Source organism: Carcharodon carcharias, chromosome 1 (assembly GCF_017639515.1).
Source record: "Carcharodon carcharias isolate sCarCar2 chromosome 1, sCarCar2.pri, whole genome shotgun sequence".
NCBI classification, from domain to species: domain Eukaryota; kingdom Metazoa; phylum Chordata; class Chondrichthyes; order Lamniformes; family Lamnidae; genus Carcharodon; species Carcharodon carcharias.
In genome coordinates this window covers 245,804,012-245,817,963 of record NC_054467.1, presented here as the reverse complement: position 1 = coordinate 245,817,963, position 13,952 = coordinate 245,804,012, and the positions used below count along the sequence as shown (strand labels likewise).

At 42.2% G+C, this 13,952-nt stretch overlaps 1 protein-coding gene and 1 long non-coding RNA gene across 2 annotated transcripts in view; both read right to left on the bottom strand.

The window, feature by feature from the left end:
* Positions 1-1,343, bottom strand: part of LOC121279917 — a 78,702-nt gene extending 77,359 nt beyond the window's left edge. Inside the window, exon 1 of the long non-coding RNA XR_005943525.1 lies at positions 1,208-1,343. This is a non-coding gene — a long non-coding RNA (uncharacterized LOC121279917). The remainder of the gene's footprint in view (positions 1-1,207) is intronic.
* Positions 1,344-1,667: 324 nt separating this feature from the next.
* The window catches only part of gfra4a (GDNF family receptor alpha 4a), a 163,094-nt gene continuing 150,809 nt past the window's right edge, over positions 1,668-13,952 (bottom strand). The window contains exon 9 of the mRNA XM_041183680.1: positions 1,668-1,808. Within this exon, the coding sequence (XP_041039614.1) occupies positions 1,668-1,808 (141 nt within the window). The remainder of the gene's footprint in view (positions 1,809-13,952) is intronic.

The following is a 13,952-nucleotide window of genomic DNA, read 5'->3' as shown; positions in this document are numbered from 1 at the left end:
TCCTGCATTACAACCGAGAAAATACATGGTCTTTACCACTTGGCTTTCATATTAGGGGTCCATGAACTCTAGAGGAGTTTACGAGACCCTAAGATTTCTGTTTAACTGAGCTAGGCCGTGAACAAACTGTCTCAAGAATTCTGTATTTTAAAAATTATTTGTATGTAATTTCTGTCAAGTATCAGCTGTGGCTCAGTACTCTCATCTCTGAATCAGATGGTTTTGGGTCAATTACTACTTCAGAGTTTTGAACACAAAAAGCTAGACTAAAAGGCCAGCACAGTACTGGAGCTGTTGTCTTTCGGACAAGATAAACTGAGGCCCAGTCTGCCTTCTCAGGTGGACATAAAAATCCCACAGCCCTGTTTCATTTAAGAGTAAGGGAGTTCTCTCCTGGTGTCCTTGCCAATATTTACCCCTCGGTCAACATCATTACAATTAAATCTGATCATCATGTTGCTATTTGCTGTGTGCAAAAAATGGCTGTTGTGTTTCCTACATTCTAACAGCGCCTACACTTCAAAAGTACTTAGTTGGTTGCAAAGCACTTTGGGATATCCTGAAGTTGTGAAAGGTGTTATACAAATGCAAGCCATTCTTTCATACCGTAGAATGATAAAAAATGTCAAAATTGACTACCATTTTACTTTGGGTAGCTAATGCTCTCTTTCAAAAGTGGGTATATGGAAGGAGGGGGTTGGGACTTCCTGTAGATGTGTCTCTGAAGGTTTGCAGAGTCCCCAAGCCTGTGCCTATACTGACTACTGTCCTCCACCTAAAGCCTGAAGTATTGGAATTTCTCTTTCTTGTTTTTATCTGTGGCAATGAGAACTACCTGTTAACCCTTAAATAGAGGAACTAAATGGCAATTCGTGAAAAATAAATGTGCCAATCTCCTCTTTAATTCAACAGGACAAGGATAACCAGGGTTTAAATTCATTCCCTATCTTTTACATCTATTGAAAACGGATCATTGAGATCCGACCTTGAACGCCACAAAATGGGTACTGAAGTTTATTATAACTTTTTAGTCGTCTTTAATTAATTTTGGTGAATTAAGTACCTCCAAAAACTGTTTAAAAGCAAAGAAAAAAAACTTTGCGATGTCCAGCTGGGGCCACAGGCTTCCTTCTCCACCCAGGCAGGTGAAGTCAGGTTAAACTGGTTACTTAGCTGCTGCTCTTTTTCTAAAAAAAAATATCCTTACGTTCAGAAGGCGGTGTGAACAGAAGTTGAAAGTTCTCCAGGATTATATAATTGCTGTTGTTGACAATGACTAACCAGCAGAAATAGTGACCAACTGATGCCAGACACCAAAGTCTCCCCCAAGGAGGAAGTGTGCACCTCAAGATGGCTTCCCCGGAACTGTGTACGTCGCAAAATGGCCTCCCCGGGTGAAGTGTGCGTCGAAAAATGGTTTCCTCGATGGAAGTGTTTCCGGTGTCGGTGTTGACTTTCCATTGCTCAGATGGCCGTTTCGAATCTTCGCCCGGTTTAAAAACAAAATGGCGTTTGACGGCACAAAACCTCTTGTGTCTCTTATGTAAAATCTTTCTCGGCCTGGAGGGAGGTGAATGAAGTTAATATACATTGTGTGTGTTTGTGTGTGTGTGTGTGTGTGTGGACAGAGGTTGATGGTGATCCTTCCAGCCCAGTGTCTAAATTATTCACATTGTAAAGTGAAGGTGGATCGAGGTGAGCAGGAGACCCCAGACCAGCTCCACTTGGCTGCCCACAGCCACTGCCAGGCCCAAGGCCTCTGAGGCCGAGTGCGTCGACTCTCTCCACAGCGGCCTCTCGTCAGCGACCTGCAAGGAGAGACCAGCAAAACAAGTCATTCATGCAGCACGGAATGAGACTATTCAATGGAGTATAACCTTATCCAATTAGTTCCACTCTCCCCTGCCCTGCGCACGCTTTCCTTTGCCAGTCAGGGTGACCAACTCTTGGGGAGAAAAATTAAGGGTCGCTTTGGCATTTTGGGGGGGGACCATACGAGTAGGCAGAAAGGAAGGCGGGGTGGGCAGGGGGTGAGATGCTGCTGCACATGTGGGATTATGAGCGGATAGCTGGGAGCAGTGCAAATGCACTGATGCACACTGCACATGCACAACATTTTAAGGTCTCAAATACAGGACAAGCAGCCTCCAGCAAAATCTAACCCAGGACAAAGGGCAGTCACCTCAATTACAGGACAATCCCATAAAATCTGGCATGGTTGGTCACCCTGTTGTCAATATATACCCAATTCCCTATTGGAAGTTGGCCATGCAGGTCTCCGTCTCCCTGTCTCCTGGTTCCCGTAAGTTAGAAATAATCACATTTTAGAATCAAAATGCTGGAACTTCATGGAGTGTATTTCTTACAGCTCTCCATGTGGTTGACACATTGTTACTCGGCACATGAAATCAGCAGTGAAATGTGGCATCCCAGGATTTATACTCACATAACAGTTAGTTCTAACACTTCATAAAGAACATAATATAACATCCTTCTTTATTCAAAAAAAACTCTATATCAATATAACTGTTCCAACCATTAACTATTTTTTCCTAAATTACAAAATATAACAAATGACTTTAAAATAAACATAGAGTTGAATAGCTTGTTTTCTTTTCTCAGAAAAACATTATTCCCAGTTTTGCTCAGGCCATAGGATGTTGTGCCTAATACTGTGGATTTCAGTGGTGAGTTGGCATGGTGCATAGGTAATGTAGTGCATATAACTCTGGTGTTTTTTCATATTCTTTCATATATTCCTGCCCATTGCTAATTGCCCTTGAGAAGATGAGTTGCCAATACTTGAATTGTTGGAAAAACTGAAGGAAAAATTTTTTTACCCAGAGGGTGGTGACGGTTTGGAATGCGCTGCCTGGGAGGGTGGTGGAGGTGGGTTGCCTCACATCCTTTAAAACGTACCTGGATGAGCACTTGGCACATCATAACATTCAAGGCTATGGGCCAAGTGCTGGTAAATGGGATTAGGTAGGTAGGTCAGGAGCTTCTCACGTGTCAGTGCAGACTCGATGGGCCGAAGGGCCTCTTCTGCACTGTGTGATTTTGTTGCTGTTGCTGTTGAACTGCAGTCCATGTGCTGTAGGTACATGTTAGGGAGGGAGTTCCAGAATTTTGACCCAGCAAAATTGAAGGAACAGCGAAATAGTTCAAAGTCAGTATGGTGAATGGCTTGGAAGGGAACTTCCAGATGGTGGTGTTCCCATGTATCTGCTGTCCTTGTCCTTCTAAGAGGTAGAGGTTGTAGGTTTGGAAGGTGCCTTGCACAGTTGCTGCAGTGCACCTTGTAGATGGTATTCACTGCTACCACTGTCTGGTTGGTGGTGGAGGGGGTACCAATCAAACAGGCTGCTTTGTCCTGGATGATGCTGAGCTGCTTGACTGTTGTTGGAGCTGCACTCAGCCAGGCAATTGGAGAGTATTCAATCACACTCCTGACTTGTGCCTTATAAATGGCAGAGAGGTGTTGGAGATTCAGGAGGTGAGTTACTCTCTACAGAATTCCCAGCCTTTGACTTGCTTTTGTAGCCACACTGTTTATATGACTGGTCCAGTTCAGTTTCTGATCAGTGGTAATGCCCAGAATGTTGATAGTGGGGGATTCAGCAATCATAATGCCATTGAATGTCAACGGTTGATGGTTAGATGCTCTCTTGTTGGAAATAGTCATTGCCTGTCACTTGTATGGCATGAATGTTACTTGCCACTTATTTGCCCAAAGCTAAATGTGGTCCACATCTTGGTGAACATGGGTATGGACTGCTTCAGTATCTGAGGAGTCGTGAATGGTGCTGAACATTGTGCAATCATCGGTAAACATCCCCACTTTTGACCTTATGCCAGAGAGAAGGTCATTGATGAAGCAGCTGAAGATGGTTGGGCATAGGACACTACCCTGAGGAACTCCTGCAGTAATGTCCTGGAGCTGAGATGATTGACCTCCAACAACTACAACCATCTTTTGTGCTAGGTATGACTCCAACAGCAGAGAGTTTTCCCCCTGATTCCTATTGACTCCAGTTTTGCTACTGCTCCTTGATGCCACACATGCTATCTTGATGTCAAGGGCAGTCACTCTCACCTCACCTCTTTTGTCCATGTTAGGACCAAGGCTGTCATGAGGTCAGAAGCTGAGTCACCCTGGCAGAATCCAAGCGTCAGTGAGCAGGTTATTGCAGAGTAAGTGCCGCTTGATAGCACTGTCAATGACCCCTTTCATCACACTGTTGATCAAGAGTAGGCTGATGGGGTGGTAATTAGCTGGATGGATTTGTTCTGCTTTTTGTGGACAGGACATAACCTGGGCAATTTTCCACATTGTTAAGTAGATATCAGTGTTGTCGCTGTACTGGGACAGCTTGGAGTCATGCTTGATGTTTGGGTCAAAATCCTGGAACTCCCTATCTAACAGCACTGTGGGTGTACCTACATCATATGGATGCAACGGTTCAAAAAGGCAGCTCACCACCACCCTCTCAAGGACAATCAGGGATGGGTAATAAATGCTGGCCTAGCTAGAAATGCCCACTTCCTGTGGAAGAATAAATAAAATGTTGTTAATGTTTCATTTGCTGGTTATGTTGATGTTGCACTGCTTGTTGGTGATGCTGTTATGTTGTCTTCCTGGTTAGTGATGTTGCTGGTGTAGATGATTATCTTGTCTGCTTTTTCAGCTTGAATATTCAGCAAATCGAATATAGGTTCTATTCCTTCTCATTTGCCTACAGGTTTCAGTCTCAATGATAAATGACCTTGGAGTCTAAGCTCCACCAACAATCTTTGCTGGGTTCTAGTTTTTTCATGATTGAAGTCTGTACATGTATCGTTTGTCCTTTCAATAGCTCAGGCAGGGATTCAGCATGCTTGTTCAAGTATTGAGCTTCCCCTGCCTGTGCATCAGTGAGTTAGGAACATTGGAATTAGGAGCAAGAGTAGGCCATTCAGTCCCTCAAGCCCACTCCATCGTTCAACTAGATCATGGCTGATCTTCTACCTCAAGCCATCTTACCGTACTATCCCCATATCCCTTGATGTCATTGGTATCTATAAATCTATCAACGTCTGCTTTGAACATGCTCAATGACTGAACTTCCACAGCCTCTGGGGTAGAGAATTCCCAAGATTCACCACCCTCTGAGTGAAGAAATTCCTCCTCATTTCAGTGCCAAATGGCCTACCGCCCACTCTGGGGCTGTGTCCCCTGATCCCAGACCCCAGCCAGAGGAAACATCCTTCCTGCATCTACCCTATTGAGCCCTGTGAGAATTTGGTATGTTTCAATGAGATCGCCTCTCATTCTTCTAAACTCTGGAGAATACAGTCTCAGCCTCCTCAATCTCTCCCCATAGGACAATCCTGCCATCCCAGGGATCAGTCTGGTGAACATACTACAGTCTCTTCATGGCAAGTATATTGTTGTCTTACTTCCTCCTGGTCACTTGGAGGGACTACCTTGCTTGGCAGAGTTGTCTTATACTTTCTTCCATTCAATAGCTCTGCAGGTGATGTCATGTCAGCTTAAGGGGTGTAGATTGGAATGATAGTAAGGCAAGATTTGGGTCTTCCTTTGTCCCTCGGCATTTTAGCAGTGTTCATTTGACTGTCTGGACGCGTCTCTCTATAAACCCTTGTACCCTGGGTAATGTGGTGATGAGGTGAAGATGTTAAACTCATATTGTTCAGTGAATTGCTTAAATTCTTTGGAGGTGAATTGGGTTCCATTGCCACATATTATTCTTTCAGGAATCCCTTGCTCAGTGAACAGAACTTGTACTATTCGGATGATAGCTGTAGCTCTCAAATCTTTCACATTTTGGATAAAAGGGAACTTTGAGTAGTAAGTTGCAATTATCTCACCTTCTTTAGCCCACCACCACCTTCTCAAGGGCAATTAGGGATGGGCAATAAATGCTGGCCTAGCCAGTGATGCCCACATCCCATGAATGAATAAAAAATAATTATGAGACACCATTCTTGATTGTGTGTGAATAAATCGGCTCCCACAGTATGCCATGGTTTGGGTGGTACTTCAGCAGAGATCGCCTCCTCTTTCTACTGTGTATTTCTGTCATACATTGCATGTAGATACCATTCTTTCTATGTCTTTGCATATGCCTATCCAGTAGACAGCTGATCTGGCTGTGAGCTGACACTTCTCCATTTCCATGCACCCTTCATGTATCCTCTGGAAAAGTCCTTCCTGCATCATTTTGGGTATGATTACTTGGGATCCAGTAGTAAAATTCCATTCTCTAGTGAGATGTCATCTCTGATAGACCAATACTGCCATATTGCTGGCTGTGTTTGCTGTATCTTAGGCCATCCCTGGATCACTTGCTTGAGAGACCATCTGTAACTCTTAGTCTTTGCTGGTCTCTTCTCTAACCTGACTCAGTTTCATGGGTATTACATTCACCAGGTGATGGATCTTCCTGGCTTGTATTTCAGAGTGAAATCGTAACTCTGAAGCCTCAAGAATAACCTCTGCAATATTGCTGGAACTCTGCACAGATTTTTCTTGTAGATCTGCTCCAGTGGATGATGATCACCCTCCACTATGAACTTTCATAAGAGATATGTATGGAATTTCTCACATCAGTACACAAGCTCTCTTTCTATGCTGGCATATCTGCTCTTAGCTGATGTTATAGCTTTGGATGTGAATGCTATCGGTTTTCCCTCTTGGACCAGGGCTGCTCCCAGTCCTCTTGTTGAAGCATCTACTTGCAAAGTGACAGGTTTCTTTCTCTTGTGCAACTCTGACCACAGGCACTCAACATCTTCTTTCATCAGCTCTCATAGGTTTGCTGTGTGTTTGGACTTGAGGTATGAAATTCATGTACTAGATCAAGCCAAGGAAACTTCTCAACTCTTCCTCATCTCTTGGAACTTCCATCTCAAAGATGGCTGTGATTTTTTTCAGGACTTGACTTAACTCCGTTAGGTGTGTATATCATTCCAAAGAACTGGCATTCTGTCACCTTCACAGTGCCTTTTTCTGTGTTTAGCTTGATCCCAGCTTTTCTGGTTCTCTCCATGGCTTCATTGTAGATGGTGGTCATGATCTTTTTCAGCGACACCATAGATCTGGATATCATCAGCTATGGCAAATGCTCCTTTACATCCTCAGTATGTCTGCTATATTTTTTGCTGGGACACATCCTGGTTCACTTTAAGACATATGAATTAGGAATAGGGTAGGCCATTCAGACCATCGAGCCTGCTCCGCCATTTGATAAGACCATGACTCATCTGATTGTGGTCTCTACTTAACTGTTTACCCTCTAAAACCTTTGACTCCCTTGTCAGTCAAAAACCTACCGAACTCAGCCTTAAAAATATTCAATGATCATGCTTCCACTGCTCTCTGGGGAAGAGAATTCCACAAATTAACAACCCTCAGAGAGAAAAAAAAATTCTCATCTCTGTCTTAAAAGGGAGACCTGTTATTCTTAAACTGTTTTCCCAGTTCTCGTCTCTGCCATTAGGGAAACATCCTTTCAGCATCCATCCTGTCAAGTCCCCTCAGGATCTTATATGTTTCATTAAGACCGCCTCTCAGGCCCAATCTGTCCAACCTTTCCTCATAAGACAACCTCTGCAAATGAACCTCCTCTGCACTGTTTCTAAGGCCAAAAGGTAAACACAGGAACTTGTATCAGCCAAAGGGTGTGTTGAATGTTGTCAGTAGCAAAGATGCTTCATCAAGCTCATGTTCAGTAGCCATTTCTAGCATCAAGCTTGCTAAAAACTTCTGCCTTTGCCAGTGATGGTGTGATCTCTTCCAGTGTTGGAATAGGGTAGTGATTCCTCTATGGCTTGAATAAGATTTTTGGGACCTAGGCAAATTCTTAGCCACCCAATTTGCTTCTCTCTCACTGGGATGGACTTCACTCAATCTGTAAGTTCTGTGACTCTGGTGCTCATCTTCATTTCCATATCTTGGAGCTCTTTTTCAAGGTTTCCTTTTAGTTCTGTTGGTACGTTCTGTGGGGGGTGAATCACTGGTTTCATTGCTGGGTCAATACTGAAAATCTTCAAAGCATCCAACCATCTCATCAAAACACTCTGGGTACATTTGTACCAGATCTTCCTTGCTTCTGATCGTAGGGTGCTTTTCCAATGGGTGGACAACCTTCAACCCTAGTATTGCCTCCTTCACCTCATGATTTACTGAGATCAGCTGCAGCTCTTCACAACTGCTCAACCCAGGATATAAGGACCATCTGTTTCAGTGACGTAGAACATACAGTTGACATATTTTCCTTTGTGTGTCTCTCTGATTTGGGTTGTTTCTAGCTGTTAAATCTCAGTTCCACCATATGTCATTAGCATGATGTTGCACGATTTCAGAGCATCCTCCCTTGTATAACTATTTTTTCAAATTTTTAGGAAAGATCTTCTGGTATAGGCTGAGTGGGATGATGTTACTCTGTGCTCCGGTATCAAACTTCAAATCCAGATTCATTGTTGCTGAATTATTTCTCACTCTCTTCCTGATCTGAATGGTTTCTTGAATTTCTTTACTCTGGGGACTGTCGCACCTAGCCATTTCATGCAGTTGTGTGGTTCCTATGCCTATTGTGTTCTCAAACTTCCAGGGTATAGATGCTTTGGTTCTTTTCTACTTCTCATTTGCTCTGATGGTTTGCCTCTAACTGGTTTACCATCTTCTTTCTTTGTTCTGCACAGTTTTTTTCCAGTGATTTGACTTTCCACAAGTTCTGCAGTTTAATTCGTATGCAGGACATTTCCTTCTGTCTCTGAACTCATGTGGTTGTCCACAGCTCTTACACATCTTTCTCTCTGGTTTGCATTCTTTTGTTGCTATTTCACTGAATCAACCCTACCGCCTTTCTCTTGACTTAACTGAAAGCTATTCGATTGGGTAGTCAACTTTCTTCATCTGTCCATTTATGGCTTCATGTACTCTGGCAGTGTCTACTGCTTGCAATATTGTGAGTTTGTCCTGTCCAATTAAATCTTTTTGTACTTCAGAGGGTGCGGAGCCCCAAATGAGCTGATCTAACAGCCTTTCATCTGTATCCTTAAATTTATGTTTTCTGGCTGCATTTTTCAATCTTTTTATGAAATTGTGAACAGGCCCACCCAATTCCTGCCTCAGGCCTAGAAATTCATACCAGTAGATCCGGTGATTTGACTTTGGCTGGAAATGTGTGCTGAATTTTCCAAAATTTTATCTGGGTTTTTGCTGTTGTCTTTACTCAGCTCCTGGCTATTAAACAAATTTAACCCTCTCTCTCTCCTGCCCACTAAAGAATTTTTAGCCGACCCTTTCTTCTTCACTCGTGCCTTTTAGAAAGCTACTAAATGTCAGCCTGTACTTCTATTTAAGCTTCTCCAATGAGATTATCAGCTTCCCAATGGGCCGGAGCTGTCTGTTTATTGCTGCAGCGACCATTTCGGTTTCCGACAATTCACTGAGTTTTCTTCTCTCTCTGGCACTAATTCAGGTTAATTTTTCAACCTAATTCAGCTTTAATTTCATTTAAAATGTTTGGATCTCTAGTCACAGACAACCACTGCTACCATGGTTCCCATAAGTAAGAAATAATCACACTTTAGACTCAAAATGCTGGAGCTTCACCAAGTGTATTTCTTGCTGCTCTCCATCTAACTGGTAGACTAATACAATGTTACTCGGTACATGATTGCAGTGCAGCAGTGAAAGTAGCACCCCAGGCTTCACATAGCAATTAGTTCCTGGCTCTTTATGAATAATATGACAATATGACACTCAATAACCATCCGTCTTATCTAATATACAAACCTTCTCAAAAATGTCAGACTTCGTTAGACATAAGAACATCTATGAGATTACTAAAATGCCACATTTGGTCAACGTTCCTATATGGATGTGAAAATTGGAATATAAGGCTGAGAGGAGATTGAAAAGAAGGCTGAAAGGAGATTTGATAGAGGTATTCAAAATCATGAGGGGTCTGGACAGATTAGATATGGGAGAAACTGTTCCCACTCATGAAAGGGCTGAGAACAAGAGGGCACAGATTTAAAGTAGTTGGTAAAAGAAGCAGATGCGACATGAGGAAAAGCTTTTTCACACAATGAGTGGTTAAGGTCTGGAATATGCTGCCTGAGAATGTGGTGGAGGCAGATTCAATTGAAACATTTAAATAGGAATTAGACTGTTATCTGAAGAAGACTTACAAGGCTTACAAGGAGAAGGTGGGGGAATGGTACGAAGTGAAATGCTCATTTGGAGAGCTGGTGCAGACATGATGCTGCGCTATAAAAATTCTGTGATAAGCAAGACAAGGGAAGATAAATTAAAGTCAACAGGGATATGGCTTCTGAGATGTATGATGGGGATTTGTTGGACAATACCAGAAGTAGTAGTAAACCTGAGGATTGGGAGGTTTTTTGAATTCAGCACAATATGTGACCACACTATGATAGAATTTTAGATTACGTTTGAAAGTGAGATAGTTCACTCTGAAGCAAGGGTGTTAAAGTTGAATAAAGGAAATTATGAAGGTGTGAGGGACAAATTGGCTGAGGCGGATTGGGAAAATACATTAAAAGATATGACTGTACACAGGCAATGGATAGTCTTCAAAGAACTATTACACAGCTTACAGCACCTATACATTCCTTTAAGATGCAAAAACCCCAAAAAGTCAGTGGCTGACAAAGGAAGTTAAGGATTGTATAAGATTAAAAGTAAAGGCTTATAAAGTTGACAGAAATAGTAGTAAGCCTGAGGATTGGGAGGTTTTCAGAATACAGCAGAGGAAGGCCAAAAAACTGGTAAAGGGAGAATAGAATATGAATGCAATCTAGCAAAAAACATAAAAACGGGCTGTAAAAGTTTCTATAGCTATGTAAAAAGGAAGTGTTTGGCTAAGACAAATGTGGGTACATTACAGGCAGGGTCAGGAAAATTCATAATGGGGAATAGAGAAATGGTAGAGAAGCTAAATGATTACTTTGAGTCTTTTCACTGAGGAAGATACAGGAAACCTTCCAGATTTAGAGATGCAAGGGAGTAGGGAGAATGAGGAGTTGAAGGAAATTAGTATAAGTAAGAAGGTTGTATTTGGAGAAATTGATGGGACTAAAAGTTGCTAAGTCCCCAGGACCTGATATCCTGCATCCCAGAGTGTTGAAAGAGGTTGCTATAGAGATCGTGGATGCATTGGTGATCATCTTCCAAAATTCAATAGATTCTGGAATGGTTCCTGAAGATTGGAAGGTAGTAAATGATTTGGATGCGGGGACCAAATGTAATATTTCAAAGTTTGCGGATGATACAAAGCTAGACAGGAATGTGTGTTTGGAGGAAGATGTAAAGCAGCCACAGGAGGATTTGGACAGACTTAGTGAGTGGGCAAGAACATGGCAGATGGAATATAATGTGGAAAAATGTGAGGTTATCCACTTTGGTAAAAGGAACAGATGTGCAGAGTATTTCCTAAATGATAAGAGATTAGAAAGTGCAGATGTACAAAGGGACCTGGGTGTACTTGTGCATAAGTCACTGAAGGTTAACATGCAGGTGCAGCAAGCAATCAGGAAAGCTAATGGAATGTTAGCCTTTGTCGCAAGAGGTTTTGAATACAGGAGTGGTGAAGTCTTGCTTCAATTGTTTGGAAGCTTGATTAGACTGCACCTGGAGTACTATGTGCAGTTTTGGTCCTCCTACCTCAGAAAGGATACTATTGCCATAGAGGAAGTACAATGAAGGTTCACCAGACTTGTTCTGGGGATGGCGGAACTGTGTTATGAGGAGAGATTGGGCAAACTGGGCCTGTATTCTCTAGAGTTTCAAAGAATGAGAGGTGATCTCATTGAAACCTACAAAATACTTAAAGGAATAGACAGGGTGGGTAAGATTGGTTGGGGAGTCTAGAACCAGGGACACAACTTCAAAATAAGCCACTTAGGACCGAGATGAGGAGAAATTTCTTTACTCAGAGGGTTGTGAATCTTTGGAATTCTCTACCCTAGAGAGCTGTGGAAGCTCAGTCATTGAGTATGTTTAAGGTAGAGATTGATAGATTTCTGTTTAATAATAAAGGGGATATGGGGATAGTGTGGGTAAAAGTTTGATCAGCCATGATCATTTTTTTAATATTTGTTCATGGGATGTGGGCATCGCTAGCTAGGCCAGCATTTAAATTGCCCTTGTTCAGAGGGCATTTAAGAGTCAACCACATTGCTGTGGGTCTGGAGTTACATGCAGGCCAGACCAGGTAAGGATGGCAGATTTCCTTCCCTAAAGGACATTAGTAAACGAGATGGGTTTTTACAATAGTGATCAACTCAATAATGGCTAAATCAATTCTAGATTTTTATTAAATTCAAATTTCACCATCTGCCAAGGTGGGATTTGAACCCAGGTCCCCACCCTGGGTCTCTAGAATACTGGTCCAGTGACAATACTGCTATGCTACCATCTCCCCCTTAATTGAATGGCAGAGCTGGCTTGACAGGCTGAATGGCCTTCTGTTCCTATATTCCTAATACGTGCAACTAATGAGGAAGCTTTGAAGAAAGCAGGCAACAGGAAGAGATTTTGCAAATGATTACCAAGAGACACTCCAATTTCTTGGACACATACCTAGGAGATAGAAAGAATATCTGGTAGTGACCGGTAAAACTGAGGGTAATAGAACAAGAGGGACAAAAAGGAGGAAATACACCAGCAGCTTTAGAAGAAGAACAGAGACAAGATTTGAGAACAACACCAAGGCTGCTATCAAGGACAGTGAAAGTTGGAGGGCCATAATGCTGATGCTGTAAAACAAGGCACCTGAAGAAGACTTATCTATATAACGAGCCATCATTTGCCTTGTTATCTAACCATGTCTATCCACCAATAAATCTTTCTAGCTCTGTTTATCTATTAATCTCTCATTGGGTCTAATTCAACGCCTATAAATTAATCAAGCAGTCATTATCTGTCCATTTATCTGTCTATGTTTATCTATTTATTCCTTTCTTGCACTACTTATCTATAATTCTATCTATCATAAAACGAAAGCACAAAAAAAGGCTATTCAGCCCATTGTGCCTGTGCCAACCCTTTGAAAGTGATCCAATTAATTTCACTTCCCTTCTCTTTCCCATAGCCATGCAAGATTTTCCTTTCAATTAAATCAATTAACTGAAGTCCCTCATCCCTATATAAAGATGATGTGTGAACTGGACATTTATATTTATTGCAAGGACACCCTGGAATGCACCACAAAAGTGGAACCCAGAGGATATAAATGGAATGGGTGAGAAGCAAATTTATAACCAACAACAGGAGGTGTTTCATGTGATGATGGAAAGGAAGACAATCTGCATCAAGGCCAGCACAAGATGCAGGTACTAGACATAGTAATGTAAAAACACCAGTGCAGTTGAGAAGATGGTACACTAGATCCTCACCTAAGACAGTTCTTACTGAATGCCTAAGTTATTCCTTTAGGGAACTCCTGTCTCCATCACAAAATGGTTTTCACATCTTCTGCAACATCTATTGTGGGAAATCCCTGTTGATTCCAGTCTAAGAATATTCTTGCACGTTTTTAGCACAAAGGTTCTTAGTAAACCCGTATAATCTTCTCAGAATAAGTATTATCAATATGAGGTCTCTGGGAGACACAAGTAAAGGGAGACAAGTGCTTTCCTCCATCCCTAGATTTTCTTCCTTTCCTGAAGGTGCAGTTACAGGAAATTCCAGTACCAGTACTAATGGCCGTCTTCATAGAAGAGACAGGCTGTAAGCATTGACAGGCTATGTGAGCAGTTACATCCACCAATCTTTCTATCTGACAATCCCAGTTCCCAGCAAAAGTTGATTCCCTCACCCCCACCCCCACCCCCACCCCCACCCCCACCCCCTTTCCTTTGCAATCTGACCAGTTGTCTGGTTCTGTTAACAGCATGGACCAGTTAATTGAAGATGG